This window comes from Osmerus eperlanus, chromosome 19 (genome assembly GCF_963692335.1).
Source record: "Osmerus eperlanus chromosome 19, fOsmEpe2.1, whole genome shotgun sequence".
Lineage (NCBI taxonomy): Eukaryota > Metazoa > Chordata > Actinopteri > Osmeriformes > Osmeridae > Osmerus > Osmerus eperlanus.
In genome coordinates, this window is record NC_085036.1 from 7,505,563 (window position 1) to 7,531,156 (window position 25,594).

Consider the following 25,594-nt stretch of genomic DNA (forward strand, 5'->3'; position numbering starts at 1 on the left):
GCACAACTAGGTACTCAGGTCGAACTGGGCGTCACTGTGCACCCTTGGCCACATGCTGTTAACAACTATCTCATCTTCTTACGTCTACATCAAGTCACTGGGGGAACTGGAGTGAAGCACTGATTTGGGATTGGGGGAGGAAGGAGATCTGATGGAGGGAGAGAGGGAGAAAAGGAGGCAGGGGGCAGTAGAGAGGTGTTAGAGGAGAGCACAGGATAAGGCAGACGGGTTAGGTTAATCATCGACATTGGCTGCAGCGTCAACACAGGAACGGACCACCACCAAGTTAGACCTTCACCCAAGCACACCAATACCACCCCCAGGATTATTATTCCATAGTGCCTCTTCCAGCTCCTATATTAGTCCTTATCCATTCAGTTCTGTACAATTACGAGGAAGATGCTATCAAACACAGTTGCTATAGGGGGAATGGCAAGGCAGTAGGGAATTGTGCTTTCACTGCGACTTAGTCGAATGTCAGCATAGGAGCAGGGGTCAGGGGTCAGGGTGGACAGCAGAACACACGGCCTGGTGACCTTTCGAGCTCTTGCCATGCACGTCACACAACGAACCACAAGCCAACCCGGGCCTGACCCCAAGCCCGCCCCGCCTGCACCCCTCCCCCCCCTTCTACCCAACCTAACTCTCCCCTCCTCTCCCACACCCACCCCTGCCCCACCCGGCCGGGCCCTCTCTGCCTCAACAGCCCCGCCCTACCAGCGCTCCACTCACCCCTCCCCCGCTACAGTCAGCACCCCCTTTACCTAGTCCATCCCCCTTCTGCCCCCTCCCTCTCACCCCTTCTCCACCCAGACCTTCTGAGCCTCCTCCTTTACCTGCGTAGTCCAACTCCCCTCGTCTACTCTGGTACACTATGCTGGTACGCTAGACTGGTATCCCCCATACGCATGATCCCTCCTTCTACATGTGTATCTCCCGCTCCACTCTACCCCCACGACTGTACCCAACCACCCCTACCACTCCTCACTGTTCCCTGGCAGCTCTGGGCCCCTCTTCATAGCCCCGCCCCACCTAGAGGCCTCTCAGAGGCCCCACAGCCTAGGCCTGGGTCTGGAGGTGGGAGGCTGGGGGAAGGGAGGGGTGGGTGGGGTGTGGTGGACAGGGAAGGGTGGGGTGGGGTAGGGTAGGTTCACACCCCCAAGGTGACACACAGAGCAGAGCCAAGCATGAGTCTGTTACTACCTCGCTTTAGGAAAGTAGTCGCTCGTTCCACAAGCCCTGAATGAGGAAAACGAATGAAGAGGCATTTTGAAACGTGGACATGGGTGCAGCCGAACTGAGACTGGTTGGTTAGGACAGATGAATGTCAAGGAGGTCAAATCTGTGGATTCCGGTCACATCAAAGCTATTGCTGATTTGGTTGGTGAGAGTATGGATGCATCATTTCCACAAGATGGTGCCAAAGTCCAAATGGATATGTCAATGGGAGTGTATTCCAGTCAAATGGGACATCTGCGTTCTACTTCATGATGCAGCATCAAATGATAAGTCAAATAGTTTAAGTGTGTGCTTGAGAACCTACAGTGCAGTGCTCACATTTTATACGACAAAAAGTACACAGCCACACAGAGGACGGCTTTGCCACCAATACAAGTACAGAAGCATTCTTACCTGATTTCTTCTTTCCAATGGGTTCCCTGTAAGAGAGAAACACCATCATTACCATTGAGTCAAGCAGGACTGTTTGGAGTGGAATACACGTGCATGACCTAGAAAGCACATGTCAGTATTTCCACCTACGTGTGTAACAATAAACATATCCAGGGCTCATATTTCTTTTTTTTTACCTGGCTACCAATCAAATGGTCTCAAGGCTCACTTTAGTATGATTGGTCATGGTTCAGCCAAGGTCAAACATCAATAATACCTGCATTGGTCCTGCCAGTCAGGCTTTCAGGAGGATTGCAGTTAAGGGGTTAGCGAATTCATCGCTTCTCTGACGTTCAACGTTTTCAGCGTCCAACTAAGGGGTCATGTGAGGCAGGGTATAGTTGACAATAAGTGTCTGATGCTGGGTCACAGAACGGGCTATGGCATCTGCTTAGTCTGTTTTCGCTATCGGAGGAGCAATAGCCCATCAATTCACATCAGCTACAGAGCTGATTCAATGTCCAGATGGCCAAGGAGACTGAGGTGGCTAATTCAGTCTCTCTCTCTCTCTCTCTCTCTCTCTCTCTCTCTCTCTCTCTCTCTCTCTCTCTCTCTCGTTTTCTCTCTCCTTTTCCCTTTCGCTCTTTCTCTCTCTCTCTTTCTCCCCTTACTCTCCACCTCCTGCTATTCCCTTCATTTGTTCCTGGCAACTGCCCTTTTCATTTTCCTACACAGGATCCACACTCTCAATCACGTAATGTATAGTCCGCTTGGCACCCTTGTTAACTGGCCTAGCCCCCAGTCGGTATGAATCTTAAACCATAAGCTTCCCCATTGATGCACTGTCAATAGGGAACTTCAGTCAAGATATCCCAGAGCCTCTAGTCTGGCTTATCACAGAGGAAATTGTGAGGGTGAGGCCGTGGGTCAGGACTGGGTCACAAACGCAGAGGACTTTTTTTTCCGTCAGATCAAACAAAACCCTCCCACTGAAGCCACGTGAGTTTTCATTGGTCCGCGGAGGTGTCATTCTCGTCAGTAGGCGGTAGTAGGACCACATGCTAGTGGTGGTGGATGGAGGGCAGAGCTCAGTCTGGACACTGGAGCCATGGGCCTGTAAAACTAATACCCAGCCAGTCTCTAAGCCCAGAGCAACTCTGCTCCACAACCAGGTGCCAAACCACAAAGGTCCTGCCCAACAATGAGTTTTATGAGGGCTCAATCTCCTCTCCTCTCTTCTATGTTCCTTCTCTCCTCTCCTCTTTTCCTTCTCTCCTCTCCTCTTCCCTGTTCTATGTTCCTCCTCTCCTCTCCTCTCCCCAGCTACTTCTCTTGTCCATCTCTCTGATGGGCAGCGTCAGAGCCCCGGACGCTGCCACACTCCCCTGAGCGGGGCAGATTGATAGTGGGCGGTATTTCCTCCTCCTCAGAGAGCCTGTGTGCTGTCTGTCAGCCGTCGCGAGGCTGCATTAGGGGAGAGCAGTAATCCAATTCTAATAAAGACAAACCAAGGTCTTTTCTATATTCATCTGCCTCCCTCCCTCCCCCCCCACCCTCCCTCCTTCCCCCCCACCCCCCCACCCTCCCACCCCCGCAGCAGACGCTGAGGGCTTTGTCTGTGAGGTAATAAGGTATGCGTCCTTGGCAGCAGGGGCTTGTGGGAGACGATGTTCTGAGTCTGCTGCGGTGATCTGACAACCGCCATTCATACTGATTAGAACAACAGTGACAGGTCGTGCATTCGATACTCCTCCACAAACAGGCAGTCGCTCCCTCTGCCATCGCTGCGCAAATCATATCAGAGAAACAGGCACCGGGTGGCCATCTTGGATTTCTCTCTGGTTAGTCATGACTGTTGCCGGCAATGACTCGCTAATAGGTGCTGACGGATGGTAATCACTCGCCGTACCAATATATGTATGTGTCTGCATCTCTGCCTACAGTACGGTTTTACGGCTTATAGTACGCATTGATTTGAGGTTCCCAAAAGTCAATAAAGTGTGGAGAGCAGATAAGCAGTCGAAGCAGATTGGCTGATACAGAAACATGACACTTAGAAATGCTTAAGTAGTTTTGTGAGGCTGGTATCAGTGATGATAGAGTTGAAAGTCCTGCCCTGGATAAGGTTATAATTTGAGAGGCTTTATCAAACCAGGAATTGACTGTATCTGGGCATAGGGAACATTTGCTCGTTTACAAGATATATACAGTAGTAAACCTTGATGGGAAGCTCTTTATAAATAAATAAAACACAAACATTTTATAAGCACAGAGAAGCCGAGATAATTCAACGACATGCCTCGTTAAAATACCAAGCCGTAAAACTTGACAATATCCCAAGGCCGGCTCAGAATCCCATAGTTTTCTTAATATTACCATCTGCATGTGATGACAGGCCGGCTGCCTGAGGTGAGGCTGCTAAGCTAACACGCGAGTTGACATCTGCTATTTTTCTACTTGAGGGGAGCGACACGAACTAAGGTTACAGTCGTTCTTTGAAAACAAAACTCTTAACCCTCGGTGCCCTCCAGGCGGCTGCCGACTTCAATAACGACACATACGCGATGCGAGGGGGGAAATGTTACGAGTCACTGTTGGCATGTTGTACTGTCAGCATGCCTGTGACACTAATGTGCTGGGTGAGATTTACAAGAGTCCAGGCCGACCGTGCCTTTTCCACACCATGGACCTGTCACCTCAGCACTTTTCCGAATTATGAGGCGTAAGACGGTGTTCTTACATGTTGTAGGTCTTCCTCTCGTTTACCTCGTAATACCAGAGGGAGTATGACATCATGCCCATTACACTGTGTAATTGCCTACTAATGGATTGCTAGAAAATATGACTTCACGTGGTCAGCAATGGGACACATTGATGCTGCTTAGCCAATTCAGAATAGGAAAACCAAGGAAGGGCTATTATCGTGTGGTCGGCTGTGCTAGTGTGTGAGTATGCTTGTGTTGCTACTTACTCTGTGGGTGGGTTCAGGTCTTCAGGTCGGGTCTCGAAGAACAAGCGGACCTCTTCACACTGAGAGATGTACACCGGTAGCTGGATGAGAGCCTGCACACACACACACACACACGAGAAAACCCAGAAGGATTAGCCAAATGCCTTCTCGGTCTTGTTCTTGACTAGACTGCTAGCCATCCCCATCAAGGGAAAAATTCATTTGAGTTAAATCCCCCCATCCCACCATCCCCCCCCCCCCCCCCCCCCCAAATGACTGAGCTCCATTTCCTGCTGTTTATCTCTTGAGTTCATCGATCTCCCCCCTCTCTGTGGATCACCAGCGGAGCTAGGCAGATCCTGACAGGGCCGTTCCTCAGCAGACGAAAGCCCAACAACCCTACTGATCTCTCTCTTTGTCAGACGGGCAGCGGGACTGCACAGCACACACCTGAGGCCTCCGACACCCCCTCCCCCGCCCCCCGCCCTCCCGGAACCCAGAGGGGCGCTGTGTCAACCGTTTCGTCTACTTCACCGGTCGGCGTTTATCGCCGCGCGAGGCCGGGGCCGGCCGTGTAGCCCTCTCAGCTGCCACGAGGCATTTCTCCAACCTATCCATCACACAGCTACAGCCTGCGTCTGTCTTTAATAAGGCTAAGTGCTTCAGTACTGTCCTCTAAGCCTCTCTCTCCTCCTCCTCCTCCTCCTCCTCCTCCTCCTCCTCCTCCTCCTCTCTCTCTTTCCCTCTCCTCCTCCTCCTCCTCTTTCTCTCTACCCCTCTCTCTCTGAGTTATGATATCAGACGTACGGTACTTGCAGACCAGGCAGTGTTCAAGGTGCCCTTGTCCAGTGTGGCACCCTGGCATTGGCATCGCGAGAAGCGATGCCAATGGCTTAAGAGTGGGAGGAATTCCACACACACAGTAGGATCACTGCTCTCCATTAGCCCTAGACAGAGTGTGTTTGTGTTTGTGTGTGTGTGTCTATGCAAGCATGCGTATATGCCAGTGATCGATTTCAGAGATTAAATACATTTTTACAGGGTAAAAAACAGCTTTTTAGCTGATGATGCAGACTTGGGCTCTGAGGCCAATGGATTCTTTTTTTTTTTTACTCTTGACCTCCACGGGAACCCCCTCCATTCCCTGGCCCTGGCGACTGAGCTTGGTGCTACGTGTTTGGGGTTGGCATGCAAGAGATGGCCACCCCCTTCATGGATTTATATCTGCTTCCACTCTGCCTGTGACCTGTGTGCTCATTAGAATTCTCCCCAGAGACTCAAGGCAGAGAGGCACATTACAGCAAATGGACTTTATGGTTGTTCTTTACAGCAGGCAGCATTAACCTAATTGTGTCTGTGTGTGTGTGTGTGTGTCAGCAGAAGACAGAGAGAGTGTGTGTGGGGACAAAGCCTACACTCATGTCCGACAGTTAATACAAATGTTCATGCAAACACTGACAGCACTATTTCCAAAGCCTGCATCTCTTCCAGACGACACACTTTTTCAGGCTTTACAAATAGTTAGCAAGGACCCAAGCACCCCACATGATCCACGGCACCCCACATGACCCAAGCACCCCACATGATCCACGGCACCCCACATGACCCAAGCACCCCACATGATCCACGGCACCCCACATGACCCAAGCACCCCACATGATCCACGGCACCCCACATGACCCAAGCACCCCACATGATCCACGGCACCCCACATGATCCACGGCACCCCACATGACCCAAGCACCCCACATGACCCAAGCACACCACATGATCCACGGCACCCCACATGACCCAAGCACACCACATGATCCACGGCACCCCACATGACCCAAGCACCCCACATGATCCACGGCACCCCACATGATCCACGGCCTCCAAACCTGGCTCGACCCCACCCCAACCTCTCCTCTGAGAACTGCCACACACATCTGCAGACCATCACATAGCTGCTTTCTTGGTCAGGGGCTTTCAGTACCTCCTGGCGAAACGAAGAGAACGGGGAGGGGGGGGAAACTAAAAAACAACAAACGTTGAAAGCCCGGGGGAATTCCACCCTGAGTCAGGTTGAGACGTCAGCTGTTTGACAGGGAGCCTGACAGGGTTATCCTGCTTCAGGTCCAACATGAAAGGAACCACAATGGTCTCGTTTCCATGGTTTCCCCTCGATTTTCCCCCACCCGCCCCGCCTGCCGGACCCTGGTTGGGCGCAGGGCTTTGATCCCCCTGTCCAGCTCCATCAGAAACCCCCACCCACCCCACCATCCTATCACTGACTGCCCTGCACCTACCACCCTCCTCCACCCTGAAGTTCAAAGAAGCAGGGAGAGAGGGAGGGAGATGGGGGGGGGGGGGACCTGTCTGACCCTTCTCTGGTCTGTGTTCACCTGGATTCATGAAGCTTTTGGGACTCCTCCAACTGCAACTGGGCCTGTTTGAGAGACATAATGTCTGGACAGCCACAGATAAGACTGGGCCCAAAACACATCATTCCCAGAACACAGACCACAGACACTGCAGCACTGTTGACGATCTGTCGAGATAGAGGACACCCAGGAATCCTCAACTGATTCCAGCGAAGTCGACATCCTCTAGGTGTATCTCGGCCTTCGCTCGTATGAGATGTTGTCGAGATCGCCACAACAACACCCTCCAGTTGTCGCAGTCGCTTGACCGAAGGGTTTGTAACACTATAAACAGAAACGCATCCCACACACAACGCCACACACAAGCACTCAGGGGGGACGTTTTCCACCCCAACGTGCTGCTAAGTGGTAAAGGCTGTTCCTTCCACCCGCCTGAAATTCCTCTATCCCAGAACGACCCCCAGAGGTATCCTGAACCCTCACCCCCCCCCCCCCCCCCCCCTCCGGCATGCTTACTCCATCTCTCTCAGCGTCCGCCCTGGACACATAAACACACATGGACCCCCACCTCACCTCCCACAGCCTCACCCTGTCTGTTAAGGGGAAAAGGCTGGGCTTTGAGGCAGCAAAGCAGGCGCTTTGAAAGTCCGACAACAGGTCTGTGGACGTGCTGACGGGGACTTGCTCAGCTCTCCTCTGGCCAGGCAGGAGAATCAGATACCACAACAACAACACACACACACACACACACACACACACACACACTGCTCTGTCACGGAGGTGGACTCCCTCTAGCCTGGTCTCTGGCCCAAGAGAAAAACCCAGAACCTTCGACAGGGTTTTCATAGCTCCAGATGGAACTGTTTTCTTGGTCGGACCTGTTCCAGACTGCCCTCCCTGTTCTAACTACGGTCTTCATCATTTCCTGATTCGTAAGAGCCAAGAGCAGGCTTCGGAGATGGCAGATACTCGTGTTGCGCCTAAGCTACCAACATCTTTCCAATAACGGACACTGAACGTTTGAATTGTGTAAACAACACTTGAACTTAGGGTAGAGCTGTTTTTATCGCTTTTAGTTTAGTTTTGGCTGTCCCTCCCGTCCTTTAGCCAGAAGTATCATTTATACACAGTCATGGCAGGCAATGCTAGCCATAGCCATCCTCTTCAGTCCATGGGGTTATCACAGGCTAACACAGAGCAGAGGCGCTATACGTGTGGAGATGTAGAGATATAGACAGGGATAGCAGGAGACAACCAGCCCCTCTCTGTCGCCCTCTCACAGCAACGAGGACCAGGACAAGAAACAGGCCAGGGGAAACAGGATGTTCGAAAGGAACATGACAGTACAGAATAACATGCAATCCTTTCTGTCCTGTACCTGAGTAAGGACTGTTAGTGGGTAGCGTGTATGTGCATTCTTTCCATATTAGGGGATGTAAATAAAAAACCTTCTGTTTGCTGGCATGCGCGTTAAATGCTCAGGCCCTGTTGTTGACGTGATTCAGAACAGTCGGTGTTGGGATCAACTTACCCTGCAGTACTCATTGATGGGCCTCAGACGTTTCATGGCCACATCCCTGATATGGCTTCTCCTGAACAGAATCTTCCCTGGAAGCAAAGAGGAGGAGAGGTCATTCAGATGTCTGGGTGATACATTCTAGCCTCGGAACACAGATAACATCCAGAGTTTTCCAGCATCAGACATTCCACCTTTACCGGCGTATGAAACTCAATTGGACGATACATTTCCAAAAAGTTACGCATTTACCAAATGAATTGTTCACTCATTCAGGGAGCACTCAGGGAGCACAGCCCGCAATCCTAATCGAGTGAACGAGTTCTGTTATTAAAAGTCTGGCAAAGGACAAGGAAGACACAAAGGGTTGAGCCTGTGAGCGTGTGTGTGTGTGTGTGTGTGTTTGACTGTGAGTGAGTGGTGTGTATGCGTGTGTGCAGGACATTAGAATGCAAGGCTAATACAAGGGCCTCATCCATATGAAAACTCTGACAGCACAATGCAACTTGTTAAGCGCCGCCGGGTGAGTACCCTGCTGTCCTCTTCATGAATAAATGATTGGGACGCAGCTAAGTACACTGGCTGGCATCTATAAAATATGCCCCCAGCCACGTAATGACTACAGGCAGGCACTAAGAATTTGGGGTCAGAGAGACAATAACAAGAAATGGCTACAAATGGGTCTCCAGAAAGACCTGTTAAGTTTTTTACGGCGAGGCAGGAAGTTGGGAGTGGACGGGTATTTCGTTACTCTTCTAACGGGGTCGGGGGTCCTCGGGTACAGCTGCGTGTACAGCGTGCATGCGAGCAGGTCATTAAGTCAGCCCGCTGAAACACCGGCAGAACAAAAGGAGAGACCCGACCTCGGAGGCGGAGCCGATCTCTCCATCGGGGGGGCTCGCGGGATATGTTCGCAAGGCCAAGTGTCACGTGTGAGGGCGTCACATGTGGGCCCCCCCGCCCCACCAGTGATCACTGTGGCCTGGAATGTCGCTGGGCCTCCTCAGGTGTTTGTGGGACACAGATGTTCGTGTGGTGTGTGTGTGTGTGTTTGCGTGCACATCTGTACAACGAGTGTGTGTGTGTGAGCCTGTGCCACTGTGTGTCTGCAAACACTATGTTTCCCCCCCCTGGTCCTGACACGCATCCGGCCCATTCTGCAACCAAAGCCTGACCAGCTTGCTTTGATGGGGGGTGGGCAGGGGGGTGGTGGGTGTGGAGGGGGAGGGCCAGGTGGTTCTCCTGTGGTTGAGTCCTGAGTCAGAGATGGAGGGAGGATGTGTTTATCATTATTTCCCGGACTAGAACACTAATTGTGAACTTTGACCCTTATCTCATTGTCTGGGCCCGACTTAGATTTGGATTCCTTTACTGGGGCCTCCGGCTGAGATAGTGAGGTTTTCAGGTTACTCTTTGAATAAAATCAACTGGTAAGGTCTACAAAAAATCCCCTAATATAAAAGGGTGTTTGACTGAGTCGGGTTTTACAGAGGACAGTGTATGAAGACTGCACATGCTCCGCCTACTGTAGGTGTGGGGGCATGTTCCCTGACAAGCTTATGTGCTTTGGCTGGCTGACAGTTCAACCACTTTCTCTGGACAGTTTATGAAACTGAGTCAGGAGACTTGAAAGTCCACCACTTCTCTCTCTCTCTCTCTCTCTCTCTCTCTCTCTCTCTCTCTCTCTCTCTCTCTCTCTTTCTCTCTCTCTCTCTCTCTCTCTCTCTCTCTCTCTCTCTCTATCTCCCTCTCTCTCTCTGTCTCTCTCCCCCTTCTCTCTCTCTCTCTTTCTGTCCTCCAACCCCTCCTCCTCTCCTCAAACAGAGAGCTTTCTTGACACTTGTCCAAGTTCTCCAGGGTCAGGAGGAAATCGTCTAGGCAACTCTGCCCACTCTGAATGTGCGGCAGCTCATGGGTGCAGCCGATGAAAGGCCCGATTTGGGTAGAGAGGAAAACGGTCGATGGCCGGGGCCGAGGAGCCGAGGCTGGGGCCGACCACCTCTCCTGAGGGGAGCTCTGCGACAGCCCCTCGCAGCATCAAACAGCCTGGAGACTGGCTGCCTGCTGAGAAGGATTGAGAGAGAGAGAGAGAGAGAGAGAGAGAGAGAGAGAGAGAGAGAGAGAGAGAGAGGCAGAGAGAGAGAGGGGCAGAGGGAGAGAAAAGTGAGAGACAGAGAGTGTGAGAGAAAGATATAGACACAGATGGAGATTTAGAGAGAAAATTTAGAGAGGGTGAGAGATAAAGGGACAGATTGTGTGTGTGTGTGAGATAGCGATAAAAAAAGAGAGAAAGAGAAAGATAGTGAGAAAAGAGATCCTTCTTTCTCTCAAAACTGCTTGATGAGGCAGAAAGGGAGAGGAAAATGGTCTATAAGGCGGGATAGAAGGTGTGTTCAGTGATTACGGGGATCTCTAAAGTGCTGACTCAGTACACACAGCCACATCACACAGACCTGTGTTCAGACTTGGTATTCTACTGGTACACCACATAAACTCTAGCAGAGAGTTTATGTGGTGTTTTTGTTTTTGTTGTTTTTTTCCACTTGATGTGTATTTCTTGTACCTCACACTGCTGCTAGGGGAATCTAGATGATTCCGTTGCAACACAGCACTACTGAGCCTGGCACATTTGAATTTAAAAGTATGTTTGAGTTGGCTTCTGATATGAATACATTAAACAGACAGACATATGCCACCAGCCCCCCCCCCCCCCCCCGCCCCCCTTCCAACCAGAAAAGTTCACAGGAGAAGCAGACAGCTTGCATGCACAAACAGTCCCTATTCTGTCCTCTGTCAAGATCAACTGGTTTACACACAGAGGTCAATTGTTTCATCAGCACAACATCTGATCACACCCAAAAGTATTAAAAGACTATCCGGGAACATTCAGCACTATCCCATCACCACACAATGTGGGAATAAAAGACTTAAGTGTACATTTTGCAGACGCACACACACGCACAAAGACAGACCACTTTGCTGATCTGGACCTGGCAGGGATGTTGAAACAAAACGAGAGACCTTGACCAAACACAGCCCTGCGAAAGTAAAGGAAGACCATTTCCGTGTCTGGCTGGTTTGGCTCGTGTCCACCAAGATCTCTGACCAGTTCTTTGGCGGACCATGTGGTCCTGGGTGAGGATAGAAATGCAGAGTGGAGATGAGGTTACAGCTGCTAGTCTCAGCTAGATCAGACGCCAGCAGCCACTGACAACAGCGCAGTACATCCCAACAGAAACAATGTATCTTTCCTGTGTATCCCCCCCCCTCCAGTAAGAGACACGCAGGAAGGAGAAATGTAGGAGTTCAAATAAGAACCGGCTGACATAACCGTTGAGAGATATTCCATTCATGAGATGGGAGGACAAGTACATAACTGGAAACAGCAGGGTGGAGGCTCTGACTGTATTTGGTGAAATTGGAAATGGTGGGACTTGGTTTGAGTTAACGCAACAATTTCTGTCAAACAGGAAATGTTCCCCTACTGATACAGGGCGAGCTAAAAGTGTTCAGATTTAATCAGAGGTTGTAAGGAAGGAGGAGAAATGAGACACGTTTGATGTGGAAGCACATGTTGGACAATCCGACTTTTCTCTTTGTCCATGTCTGTGCGTCTATTTCTCTCTCTTTTTCCTCTCCGGTCTCTGTCTCTCGCTCAGTGTCTCTCTTCCCCTCTCTTCCTGTCTGGTTTTCTCTCATCCTCTATTTTTCTGACTCAGTCTCTCTCTCTCTCCCTCTCTCTCTCTCTCTCTCTCTCTCTCTCTCTCTCTCTGTCTCTCTCTGTCTCCCTCTCTTTCCATCCAGAGTTTATTAAACAAACCCAGCTGAAATCTCAGAGTTCCTGGACCCCGGTGTGTGATCCCTCAATGAGTTCCAGACATTCAGCCAGTCTCTGCTCTCCCCTCCCTAATGTTACCCCCCTAAATGAATTCCATGCATCTCCCTCCCAAATATACCCCCCCCCCCCTCCACCTCCAGTGGGACAGGCCAACAGCCAGACTTTCTAGGTGGGGCCTTCTCCAAATGTCCAATTGAGTTACTTTCATGAGACCAGAATGGCCTCATTTCAAAGGCTCTACAGAGTCACCCAGCCCTGCTTCAAACTAGAGCCTTAAGCTGCATCGTGAGCCTGGTGGACTGGTGTTGCAAAGGGAGCAAAAACAAAAGAAAAAAAGAGTAGCAAATTCAAACACTCAGCCAATCGGTTTACAGACCGAAAAAAAACAAACCGGTGCTCCATTCAGGGAAACAGTGAGCTCACGGGTGGAGGGTATTCCAGCGTCTCGTCGAGTGCCAACGTAGCACATCTTCCTGCTCCCTCGGGGGGCTACTGGGTCAGGTGAGCGAGGCGTGTCAGTGCTTTTGGACTCTTACCGGGTAGAAACGGGATGATTCTGCGCTTTGGGTCCTTCTGGCCTCCTTCCACGGGGAACTTATCCAGAAGCTCCATCTGAAAGCAGGGCGTGTCAAGGAAACACGTGGTTACAACACATACTGTCCCACAGCACAGCCCCACACAGCTCCACACATCACCAGATATCACGGGGAGGGGACATGAAACGCGTCCCCCTTCGTCACACACATCGTCGTTGGGGGCCGAATGAGGGGGCAGAGAGGGTGGGCAGGGTTGGGGTGCTAGGGTGGGGTAGGGAAGGGTTGTTTCCCCATTTGAACCATTCAGCAATTCCCCCATAGGAATCCTGCCAATAAAAGGACGTCTGCCAACGATTAGGAATCTACTCAGCAGATGGTTGGTATTTTGCTCTCTGGGTAGGCAACATATGGTTTGTGGCCTATTAGCAAGAGCCCACTGACATAGTGGAACATTTCTGCTCTCCCTGTCTCTTAAAGTCCAGCACCCTGCACTCTTCCCAGTGTTCCCATCGTTCTATAGCTTCTTTTCCGCCCGCCCCGCCAATAAAGAGTTTTCAAGCCCCCCCCCCCCCCTACAGCTGTGGTCCAATGAAAAGACACCTGGGTGTGTCGGCCAATGAACTCGAAGCTCTTTTGTCTCCCAAAAGCCCCGCTCAGCAACAAGGGGTTCACGAGTGCTCTGACACCCGGTCCAGCTGAAGCAGGAACACTTGAAAGCCACAGCTGAGAGACGTGTTCTATGCCCGCCACCGCCACACAGCCCACAGGTGTTTTGAGTTGGCCTGGATTCCGTTTTCGGAAGGGGTACTACAAAATATGGAAGCCTAAAGTGTGTAGAAAAGACTGCACTGCTGGCTTGTAGTCAGACTGATAACTGGCATGTATGCTATGGCTGTGTTCCAGAGGCCTGCTAGGGTCGGTGAGAGAAGAAAACAGGAACGTTTCATATTTCCTATTACATTCAATGCAGTCTGGGTTGTCAAAGTCAGAACCAGGCAGTTTTATAGCTATGAATAACAAACTTCAGACTCCATGCTAACTTAAGGCAAATTCATTTTGTTTGTGTTGTTGACAATGGGCCTTCCCAAGCTATAGATTTATGTGCTTGTTTTCAATGTTGCGCAGACCAAAACTGAACTTAGTCAACATTCAAGCTTGTGATGTGGCCAGCAAGCTTGGATGCCATTGGTTAGAGGTGGCTGGTGATGTCATTCCTCGTCACTCTTCGCGTCTCGCTTCCTCAATCCATGGAAAATTACTGCTTAGCCATCAAACGGCCCATGCAGACAGAAACCTTGGCGTCCACACCACAGCGGAGGGCTAGGCTGACAGATTTGGATGGGTGGGGGTGGGGAGTGGGGGGGGGGGGGGGCTAAGAGCAGTCAAACAGACCTCCCTTATGAGGTATGAGGCCTTGACCCCCACTGAATGACACCTTGTGTATAAGGGGGCCTAGTTTCAAGGCTTCCACATAGTTATGACACGTTTAGGAATTGTATTCATTCACGTTTTCTTTTGTGACCAGTGAGTTACTTGACCCCATATCTGGATGATCCGATTGTATATTTACATTTAGTCATTTAGCAGACACTCTTATCCAGAGCGACTTACAGTAAGTACAGGGACATTCCCCCGAGGCAAGTAGGGTGAAGTGCCTTGCCCAAGGACACAACGTCATTTGGCACGGCCGGGAATCAAACCAGCAACCTTCTAATTACTAGCCTGATTCCCTAACCGCTCAGCCACCTGACTCCCCATATTTTATCGATCCTACAGTTTCCTTTCCACACAGCTGTCTAAATGAGGCGATATCTGCTCGTCCCACTGCACACATGGCCAGAGAGAGAACGACACTAACAGTGTTGTTGGTAAAGCCAGAAGCAGCAGAGGAGAAATTGGAGAAGTGGTTTGGAGTGAGAGTTTAGGGAATGGGAGTACTCGGACACTGGATACTGACAAGGCTTTTGGCAAATCAGAACAAAGGATCGACATCAACGAGGCAGAAGATGCTTTACAATTGCTTGGTTTAGGCTGTTTGATATGTTGTTATGTTGTTTAGTGCTGTGGTCAAGCACACAACAAGTTGGTTAATCCAATATCTAATATAAGAATCACTCCTTCTGTCAAACAAAAACTGGACAGATTTCAATTCTGAACCCACATGAAACCCATCTGTCTGGCTTACAACACAGTTTCCTTTCTACAGCTTGACTTTAAGTGCTGCAATACACACAGAAAGCAAGTGGAAGAGGACTGATAGAGAAAGAGAGAAAGAGAGAGAGAGAGAGAGAAAGACAGAGCCACAGATAGAGAAAGAGAGACAGAAATCCGAGACACAGATCGAGAAAGAGAGAAGGAGACAGAAATATCAGAGACACAGATCGAGAAAGAAAATACCCCTCGCGCCGTAATTGTGACCGTACTTTGAGCCGACACACCCTGTCTCTGCCTGTCTCCTTCCCCATCAGTCTGAAACCACGGACCACGTCAGGCCTGTAATCAGAGGTGCCTGGAGAGGAATCTGTCGGGAGCACAAACATTTCGGTCTGTCTTCTCCCCGCCTTCCGTCGACGCTAGATGATTCAGAGGTGGGGTTCCCAAAGACAGTCGGAGCCCGTGTCTGGGTTCTGAATCGAGTCTGACCTCACTGGAGCAGACAAGGCCTTCCTAAGTGGACGTCGTCCCATGACATGATCAGTTCCAGGGCTAAATGTCCCAGGGAGCTGTCTGCCGTCAGACGTTGTCATTAATTGGACGGATTCCTTTTCGGTCAGAGAGACTAATATGATTCGCATGGGGTCGTTTGTCTAGTTCATATCCTGTTGGAGGGCACGGCACAGCCTGCGAACACAGGCTGCGTGGCGACAAGAGAGGACGGGGCATTCTCACTGAGGGATACGAATGAGCGCGGGGAAGGCGACAAACTGTCTTTTCTCTTTGGAGAATGTCAATGGCAGACTGCACATTCCTGCACTGTTCCCTTTGCAAAGAGTTCCTCTCATACTCCATGTCTCCTATCCAGTGAAAATTCCAAACATCAGGTCCCGTGATGAAGCAGCTTCATTACTGAAACAAGCAGCAATGCAGGTAAGAGACGGCAGAGGAAATATACAGAGGTATGTGTCACAAACAGTATCCTTAACTGTCCAGTGCCCACAAAACAAACATGCCATATTCAGCTCTTAAATGGTTATCGTTTTCAACAGTTGTTTGGATTTGACAGAGTGCTTCAGAGGCATGTTTGCAAACAAGGTTCGGTTTCGGGGAGTAAATGAGTCATGTTCCCTGAAATGACTGGTAACGTCCAGTCTATTTGTTTCCTAACTGGAGCTGTGAGCAGGGGCTGTCCGTGTGTGAAGCAACGTCAACACAACAGGAGGAGACCGGGTTGAGACACGTGATTTCCTGTCACTGTGTCTGTCCTCCCAGCTATGTGCTGCCTCAGCAACACACTGGCTCCCAAACTGCTGATTTCTTAAAGCGTAGAAAACATCGTAAAAAAACAGCCTATCGAGTCTGGCATTGTGAAGAGTATGGGTCGGACTTTTTCTTCGAAACCACATCCAGCTCCGACCGTCATAAACAAAAAGGATGAGGCAGCTGAAAGGCAGGGATAGACAGATGAAGATTCACCCATCCACTCGCACACTCCAATCTTGCACACATTTTCCTTCTAGAAAGCGCCATTAAACCTCCTAAGAAGACATTTACAACACACACACATATATAGCGCCCGTTTATGGACGTTGATATCTTTTGATTCAGCATTGCGTAAATGAGAGCATATGCCATCTGTAATTGCTTCCAGATCCTAGCATAGGCCTATTGCTTGGGACTGAGTTTATTGCATCAGAGGGCCCAGGTTATTGTGCGCTGGAGAGTCTGGGCTAATTCTGCTGGTGTACTCTCAACAGGCTCCTCTGACATATGCTGTTTCCACATTCAAACGGTGTTGTCGACTGCATGCGGAAAGTATGCGACAGATATAGGATGGCGAGGAGAACGTCGAAAGGTGTTGGCCACTATATCCTTGCAGCGACCGTGTGTTGCTCTGCGTGTCGAAGACGTAGCTAGGGCAACGGAACTCAAGGAAGGGAGAATAATGGCAAACGGACACGTGGGCCGCATGGAAATAGAACGTAGTGGCATGGAAATAGAACGTAGTGGCATGGAAACTGAATTAGGAAGGCAACTTTAATGACGATCTTGGATTTCCATCATTTCCACGCGGGCCGGCATCCGCCACTGACGTTTAGCGTGTCTGACCTGCTGCAACCGCAGCTTCCTGCGGCGCGAGACGTGTTGTTTTGAACGCCCTCTCGAGTGTTGCGTGTCGCATAGCTTGTGGAACCCTTCTGGCACGGCATCAAGGGATTGAAAGCGCCACACGCCCGCGGAGGTGATTACAGAGGGCTGAACCACACACCATGTGGAGCTCGTCGGGGGGATTGTTTCGATGTGGTCGGTTTAGTGGGACCGAGTGGTTTTCAGACTTCACCATCAGGTGAGTCCGTTAGGCCTGTGGGGGGAGGGGAGGGGGGAGGTCATGGGTCATTAGTGGAGGATGGTTAATGATACTAATGATACTACCGGTAGATGATCAAAGAATGTGAGAGGTAGAGAATGAGAAGGATGGAGAGATGTGGGGGGACTGACTGACTGACTGACTGTTTCTATACAACTAGTAAGGATGAATTACATTTTGGCTACAGTGAGTTATTTTCTTCCTTCAATGTTTTTATTGCAAAGAAACGCAGAACACAAAACATGGAAGCAATCATCAACCTTTTTCATTACAACCCAGAGACTCTTTTACAATGAGTCTTATTTCTTAATTAAGTACTACAGCGTGGTAGAATGAACTCATCCCAACAGTGCATACAACTTCGTGACAACGACTGCATATAACTTTAAAGGTGTTATCACAGTTTATCGCTCTATGTGTAGCCTTTATCTCAGTCAGAGACGCCCTATGGCTGTCTCCACCCCCCCCCCCCCCCCACCCTGACAGTATCATACACTACAGCCAAACCTCTGAGCTGATAAGATCTGGTGTAATCTCAATCTGCCATGAGGCTTATCTGAATCTCCCTCGCCACTCTGCACACCCACCCACAGCCTGTCAGCAGAGCAAGCAGGAAAATAGCAGAGTCGAAGGCCCCCAGAAATGACCTCCCTTTCTTATCTGCCCTGTCTCCACACAACTTTGAAGGCACATGGAAAGAGCAACGTGAGGGAATTTCGTAGGGAACCATGATCAATATGAGGCCATTTTCAAACCAAAGTATTGTTTCGGTATATGTGAATGTACTGTATATTCCACGCTTTCGAGTGCACTTGTCAGAGTGCCTGCGAGCTTCTATCAGGGTGATGGAGAGAATGGAATAGTCAGCACTGATTGATCTAACACAGGCCTCTATAACCCAAGGAAGAACTGAAACCTATAGCGTATGCCTTCCTTCCATAGTGTATCAAAACCGTGACGGGCGGAGCCTGAGACCCACCACACATTTCTACGGTCAGTTGCGCAATCCAAGCTGCGCTCATGTGCTCGTTTTCCATCCCTCCCTTCTCACATGGCGCAATTACCCACATAACACTGCTGCAAGGGGCCTGTGACCAACAGGCCAATATGGCGCCCCCTCCCTGTTTTGGAGCTTTGCTCCTGTAAGACGTCCATTCTAGTAAACATCCCTGTATGGCCTCGTCATATCATTGCAGTCGGCACAGGGGTGAAACTGTTTTGTATTTATAGCAGTCCGATTCATGAGAGTTGACAATGAGCAGAGACACCTTGTCACATAGAATATAGTTTGGCATCCAACAAGTACCCCAGTTACTGCCCTGCTCTCTCTCCCTCTTACCTGGAGGTCGAAGAACTTGCTGTAGCGTCGGAAGATGACCTCAGTGCTGCCATCGCTCCAGCACACTTTGATGATGTAAACCTGAAAGGGACAAAGAGGCAAGGCTGTAACAAGAAATGTCTGGATCAATGAAACACAAAGCGGTGATGTGTAAGAGTGTCACAAAGTGGAGAGGGAAAGAGGGAAACGATTCCAGGCTGGGGGGTCCGGAACAATCTGGAAGAACAGGGCTTACATGGCCGCCACTGGTCAATATGTGTTTAACGGGGCCCACTCGGATGCCTTTTTATGAGGCTCATTTCTGGAAACCACCCTGGTAGGAGGTACTATTTCTTTCTACTAGTCTTCTCATTCAGGATATCCTCATCATGCTTCGGACAGTGCAGGCTGAGTATATATTCCACTATGATAGATCCTGTGACTCACTCAGGGGCGATGGTGATCACACCATCTGTGAAGACCACAGGGCCCCGCATAAAGGGTGATAAAACTAGTTGCCGATGTCATAATTTCCATCTCCAGACACAGGATGGACATCCTGGTACATGATCTCACTTCCTACGCCAGCCGACCACTATTGTCATTTTAAAGGGCAATGTCACTCGTGAGGTATACCATCTGGTGCCCCGACCGCATTTCTCAATACTACCAACTCCATTCAGTTGTCAAGAAGAAGAATCGTGGCCTGTTGGCTGGTAACCAAGCGCAACAAACGCGGACCTTTTTTGAAAGAAGGAAAAAAGAGAAGCAGGGAGGTGATCGGAAACTCCCCAGTGGCAGGGTCTGGCTGAACGCTTCCGTTGGCCTGCCTCCCAGGCCCTTCCCCTGGGGGGACTGCTCTACCACGGCTCCCTGTAGCGACCACAGCGCCGCCCGCCACCATCACCAGCATGAAGACACTGTGCGTCCCGGGTTATTACATCTTCACGGTATTCAAAAACGATTTCACGTCTGGCTATTTGGGCATCCACACTTTTCAGGAGCAGCTTGTCAGGAACACGAGGTGTGTGGTCCCTGCAGGAGTTGGAGCTCGCAACCCCCTCTCCCTGGAGGAGCTGAGCGCCGCTGACGGTTTGTAACGCGGCACGGAGGAGCCGAGCCGAGGGCAGGCGACCAGGAAAGCGGTCGAGCGTTAAGAGAAGGCAGATGGGGGAAACGCGGGACCTCAGGAAGCGACGCTCGGGCCGTCGCGATGCTCGCGGCGCGACGGCCACTGGACGTCCACCCCTCCTCCTCATCGCCGCATGGCGGGGACACAGACCGGCCAGGCACCAGTCGCCAAGGCAACATTCATGACGTCTTGCCAATTGACATTTACCAGTCATGAAAAACGTAAAATGTTGCACTAAGTAAATAAATAATGAGTAAATTAAAGTATCTGCACCTCTGAAAGCCCCCCCACCCCCATTTCCCCTGACTCCCAAATACCACCACATAATATTTCATTTAGGGCCCTGAGTTGATAGAGGATGATAGTAATGGAAACAACATTAGGAGGATGCACTGGCTCCCAGCTTTATTGCCAAAGCTGCTTTCCAACCTTTCTGGCGCACGTGAGGTGAGCTTTTTCAAATTAAGCTCTAGTGAAAGAATACGTTAGTATTCAGGACCACAGACTGGGCCAGACAGTAAGTTATATCGGACATTCCCTGTTCAAACATTCCAGCAAGGCTTTATGTACACAGTACTAACAGTGACCTTCTGAGTAGATGGGTGAGTATAGGCTAGTAGCATGCTTCCTGCTGTATGCTTCAGAGCCCTGTCTGGTCTCTAGTTGTTTTAAATGGGAGCCTGAAGGCCTTACAATCAGGGTTACCCAGTCTGAACAACAACAGGGGTCAACACAGTGTACAAGCTCTGGAACAGGAGCGTAAACATCTTAACATTATCACGTTATTACAATAGCGTATTAAACAAAAGCAACTGAAGGTGCATATCGCACCGCTGTCTAGTAGAAAGATAAAGGAAAGGGTTTACAAAATACATATGTATTTAAATACAAAGGACACGCTACTTGGCGCCTGTCTCTTTATTTCCAGATGTTGACATGCAAGCCAACAAAAAAACATCTGGATTAAATCAACAAACCCCATACCTTTAAAAACAATAGGCTTAGGCTACGATCGGCTTCACTTTTCTTAACATAGAGTACAACAAACATAATATGATACTACTCTTGCATAGACTGTTTTGGTAAGATGTAACTTGATACTCCCTTTGTTTTTACTTTTCCTCTGTAGAGAACGTGTAAGCATATAAAACTTCGATAAAGCGGGAGCCGCTGGTACCAAACGATTCCGTGTAGTTAAAAAAGGGGACGCAACTTGTTGACTTACATAGTGTTTATTCGGATTTCTCCTTTTCTGGACATCTTGAACTGTTACTTCTTGCACGGTCCGCCTTGGCATGATCTCCTTTTCTCTGTGCCTCTAAAAACAGCAGTCCGGTATTTAGCGATCAAACGCGAATGACAAAGTTTATGCACCAAACCTCTGTCATTCGTGCCGGTCGGATCCGTTATAGCTGAATGTAACAATTGAGATTTGTCATAAATGGTCCACGTCAGACTTCCTGTACCACATTCAGTCGGTTCTTTAAGCTTTCTTGCCCTCCACCGTTTCGTCCCGTCTCGTTGTAGGTCTCGACCAAACTCCCAGCCTATCCTAGCTCACCAACTCCGGTTTAATGACTGGGTTGCTACTAAAGACCAGCCCTCTGACTCATCAAAGTAGTGGCCTTGTATCACTCAGCAAAGTAGTCCTTCATTTATTAGTGATCCTGTGTGTGAACAATACAAATACATTGCCGGAGTAGAATCCAATTTTATAATTATTTCAAGAACAAATCCCTAACATATCAACTAAAATAATTTCAAAAGCTGGCAACATCTTGCCTTAAATTACAAACAGCGACAGGACAAAGTGTAAAACAATCACGGTGGGACTTGAATTCCACGTCTGAATCCCTTCAAAACAGACATATGTAGCCTATGCTTAAACATAGTACAGTGTTTTATCACAAGGTATAGACAATCAACTAATGGGGTTGTTAGTATTCAGGAGCGGGGAGTGTTTAAAGGTCATGCAAACCATTCCCTTGTAAGAATGATGGACCAATCAGCATCACTTTATCTTTGTGTCTGATGCTTGCATGAAACCGGTCATTTTAATAAAAAAAAAAAACATATTTTATGATAATATTTTATGTAAAAAAAGAAAGAAGAAACATTTAAAACAGGAGGTCTGCATGTTATCAACAGTTCATCATTTCAACATCAACTCAGGCAAACCTTATAACATGCACTTTATAATAAAACTTTATTTTAAAAGAAGGTGGTCACATAGCACAATGTATGTTATTGTGAGATATACATTGTAATAGTTGATAAGTACAGTAGCACCATCTTGTGGTATATTATATGCAATACACATCATTTTCAAATGCTTAATTGGTATTGCCCTCTACTGACAAAAAGGGGAAATTGCAGCTATTTCAGTTTCTGAGAAGCTTTGCTCAGAAGCTCTGGAGTTGAAAAGCGAGGTGTTAGACCAAAGCTAAGAGGTCAGACTGAAAGGTCAAGGGCCATACAAAGGAGAGGGTTCACAGATATAAAAGTCCGGGAACACCTGTAAGGTAAGAGGTGACAGTGAAGGTGAAAGGGGAGAGGTCAAATGAAGGGCGAGGGGTCGGACAGGTCACACAGCTGCAGCTCCATGTGAGAGGTGATGCCAGAGAAGCGCTCCTGCAGAGGGAGCAGGTAGCCCAGGGCCTCCCCCTGGCTCACTGGTCCCACGTACCGGTATGGACGTATGTTGAAAAGCTTCACACAGTGCTCTGCAAGCCAAACACAAGACACAGATAAATATAATGACCTGAATAAAATACAATTAAAAAAGAATTTTTATTTAATAGTTTATTTTTATTTTGACAAAAAAACACTAAAAAAAGATAGACCTGCATTTGATGTCAGTTTAAATTCTGGTTAATATGGTTTGAACATGCAGTATAATCAAATGGGGTTAAGAAATATTTTTCTGTTCAAGGGTTTAAACGCTGTTTAAAAACACGGTAGGGGTATAGGGAAGAGATCAGGTTACAGGTGATGCCCAACACTCAATGAACACTTTCATCCACTGACTACAGTGTGCGTTCAAGAGGGTGGCACACTAGGCATTAGGATTCTACTCATTTGTTTGGACCCCAGATGCAAAAGTTCTTGTTTTGTGGAAGTGCTGAGAGCACAGTAAATGCGTGCATGGCCCTCTCACTCTAACGACTCTTGAAAACGTCAACAAAAAATGTGCCAAATTGAGTTCCAGTTGAAAATATAATAGCTTGTATACACCAAAAAGCCCCGGCAAATCTTTTCATGACTCTGTCCTTTATCACTGTTCTCTAGTCAGCAGGCATGTGTGGTGTCTCTGATGCATAATCAAGCTTTAGTTGCACCGAGATGAAAGACTCTGATGGAATATAATGCAGTCAATTAGAGGTAGCGAGAAAGATGTTGTTTACTCATCTCAGCATGGTGCTCATCAAGGCAGGATGCACTAGGCACACAAGCACACACACACACACACACACACACACACACACGCACGCACACACACACAGGCCCACACACGTGTTCACACACAGGGACACACCTACGCACTCCCGGACGAAGGCTAATGTAGATGCGTGGCCTAACCCCTAATGGCTGCCATTATGGAAGATCATTATACGTGAGCTTCCTTTGATGGGCTTTCAGAAGCAGGCAGGTCCATGTGTCAAAGGGGACCCAGAGTTCAGTTAGATCTCACGTTCTCTACACCAACCTGGCTAATCCCTCCAAATCGCTCCGTGGATCCTGTATAATGAGACCCCAGGCTCACCCCTGCCCTGCGTTTCCATACCTAGTGAGCCCTGCTACAATGCTAACAGCGGCTACGAGGAGTTGCGAAGGTTAGAGAAAGAAGCACATTTCTTCCTCAGAGCTATGGATTAGGAATATAGAGTTGCACTGTTTGTAAGAACCGTCTCGGGAGGAGCCTATATACAAGATGACTGGAGAAAATTGTTTTTGTAACCAAGAATGGGCTCGTGCACTTCTCCACAAAGATATTTCTACTGCAACACGCTTGGTTGAGCTCCGTAGGGAGGTTGATTGGAAGGGCCGGACGAGTGGTCAAAGTGCTCACCAGAGTTGAGGAGTTTGACCCCGTCGTAGTGCATCCCGTCGGGCCCGGCCCGGCCCGCCAGCCCCCCCAGCGTGCCCGAGAACGGAGCGTTGACGATGCCGTAGTCCTCGCACACCACGTCCACAGCCTCGTGGCGGCCGTCGCCTCTGTCAGGGGAGAGGGGTAGAGAGGGAGGACGCCATTCTTATCCCCCCACTTGGTCAGCCTCTTCGGGTATAGGTAATCTATTTGGTACTGTAGATGTCCCCAAAAAGTGGAGAGTGACTTGTGTTCAAAAGTCAATCTGGGGCACCCTGGTGGCTCACAGATGAGAATACCGTGTAGGCTAAGAAGGGGCGGGGTTTGAATCCGGCCTGAGTCATTTCCTGCCTCTTCCCCTCTTTTTCTCCCCTACATTTCCTGTCTCTCTGCAATTGCAACCATCACTAGAAAACAGAAATGCCTTCAAAAGTATATATTTGAAACGATATTTCGTGGATGACCCAGTCTGAGGTGAAGTACCTGTTTGAGTTGAAGGCCCCACAGCCGAACACGTCACACGCCCTCACTCTGTTGTTGTGGTGTCCTGCGCACAGGACACTCCACGCTCCCGAACCTTCAGGACATGGACGCCATAGGACATAATTACCACTGCACAACATTAAGAGCTGTGGTGTGTGTCTGTGTGTGTGTGTGTCTGTGTGTGTGTGTGTGTCCGATCACCTGGCATGCAGCACTGACGTGTCTTTGCCCCGGCACAATTGTTTTCGACGTAGTGTCCTTGGCAAACATATCTGCTGGGCTGGCAAATGCCCCCCATGTTGGTGCAGCCGAGGTCATTCCGTGGCCGCCCGCCACGTTTCAGACTCTGCCCGCCCCCTTTGGTCTTTGGCTTTAGGGTCAACGTTTTGCTCCTCTTGTCGTTTCCTGCCGTCCGATTCCTCCCCACCTCCTCCCCACCTCCAGCCTTCGTTTCCTTCGTCACAGAAACGGCCCTTTTCTCCTCCCTGTCCAGAGCAAGCCCTGGAAGCAGGACTTGCGACACGAAGAGACAGACCCAAGAGGGAGAAGGGAGACGGAGAGAGGGATCACGTTGGGCAATTTTGGAAACACGCTTTGAATTCCGACGAATAAAACAACATTTTAGATCATGACTTTTCCCATTTTTCCCGATGGTTGCAGCCTCAAAGGCAAGGGATCAAAACTCAGGTTGGGGGGGTGGGTGGGGGGGGGGCGGGGGCGATGAGTTTGCTGGCGCATGGCGTTTTAATCCCAGCCAGGACCAAACATGTGAACAAACTAGTGTTTGATCTTCATTAAGACCTGCTACCCTCAGCGCCACAATGAATATTTCAATCACTGTGCTTGGCACCTGAACACGTAGACCGGCCTTCTAATTGAAATGAGCTGCTTATCACTGGAAGGCCTAAATGGACTGTGCTGAAAAACAATTTTCCCCTGCCAAGAGCAACGCTATGGTGACAGCGAGTCGCTCCAGCGAGGGTGGGCTTTGAAATGGGATTCTGCTCAAGTGGCTTGTTTATCAGCACAGAACAACAGAGCCTGGGCGAATTTGGATTTGGACGTAGCTTACTCCTGTTGTCTTTGTCCCCCCCCCCCCCCTCCCCCCAGTATGACAAACGAAAATGCCCCAATTCTGGTATATCTATAGACCACACTTCAAGGCGTAGCATCCCTTTTGTGAACTTATCTCGCGCGCGCTTTTCCGCTTTCTAACAAGACTACGCTCAGACAAT

The 25,594-nt window shown here is 49.4% G+C and overlaps 2 protein-coding genes across 2 annotated transcripts; both read right to left on the reverse strand.

Moving 5' to 3' along the window:
• Positions 1-1,150: 1,150 nt before the first annotated feature.
• sh3pxd2b (SH3 and PX domains 2B) lies at positions 1,151-21,363 on the reverse strand. The gene is made up of 7 exons (XM_062485474.1): positions 21,015-21,363; positions 18,679-18,759; positions 12,815-12,890; positions 8,456-8,532; positions 4,583-4,674; positions 1,633-1,658; positions 1,151-1,239 (listed from the first exon to the last, which is right to left on the reverse strand). Exons 1-7 carry the CDS (start codon positions 21,084-21,086, stop codon positions 1,151-1,153), a joined length of 513 nt encoding a protein of 170 aa, XP_062341458.1. The 5' UTR covers positions 21,087-21,363.
• A 615-nt stretch (positions 21,364-21,978) lies between these two features.
• LOC134039555 (leukocyte cell-derived chemotaxin-2-like) lies at positions 21,979-24,922 on the reverse strand. Its single transcript, XM_062485475.1, has 4 exons — positions 24,561-24,922; positions 24,360-24,453; positions 23,859-24,004; positions 21,979-22,512 (listed from the first exon to the last, which is right to left on the reverse strand). Exons 1-4 carry the CDS (start codon positions 24,655-24,657, stop codon positions 22,346-22,348), a joined length of 504 nt encoding a protein of 167 aa, XP_062341459.1. The 5' UTR covers positions 24,658-24,922; the 3' UTR covers positions 21,979-22,345.
• Positions 24,923-25,594: the final 672 nt, after the last annotated feature.

Excerpts from the sequence above, each read along its gene's own strand:
- LOC134039555 (XM_062485475.1), bottom strand. The coding sequence starts at position 24,657 with ATGGGGGGCATTTGCCAGCCCAGCAGATATGTTTGCCAAGGACACTAC. Across the intron at positions 24,454-24,560 it reads ACGTCAGTGCTGCATGCCAG|GTTCGGGAGCGTGGAGTGTC; the intron begins GTGATCGGACAC and ends CATGTCCTGAAG. Across the intron at positions 22,513-23,858 it reads GGTCAAACTCCTCAACTCTG|AGCACTGTGTGAAGCTTTTC; the intron begins GTGAGCACTTTG and ends TTTGGCTTGCAG.
- sh3pxd2b (XM_062485474.1), bottom strand. The coding sequence starts at position 21,086 with ATGCCAAGGCGGACCGTGCAAGAAGTAACAGTTCAAGATGTCCAGAAA. Across the intron at positions 18,760-21,014 it reads GAAATCCGAATAAACACTAT|GTTTACATCATCAAAGTGTG; the intron begins GTAAGTCAACAA and ends TGTCCCTTTCAG. Across the intron at positions 1,240-1,632 it reads CATTGGAAAGAAGAAATCAG|GGCTTGTGGAACGAGCGACT; the intron begins GTAAGAATGCTT and ends TTCCTCATTCAG.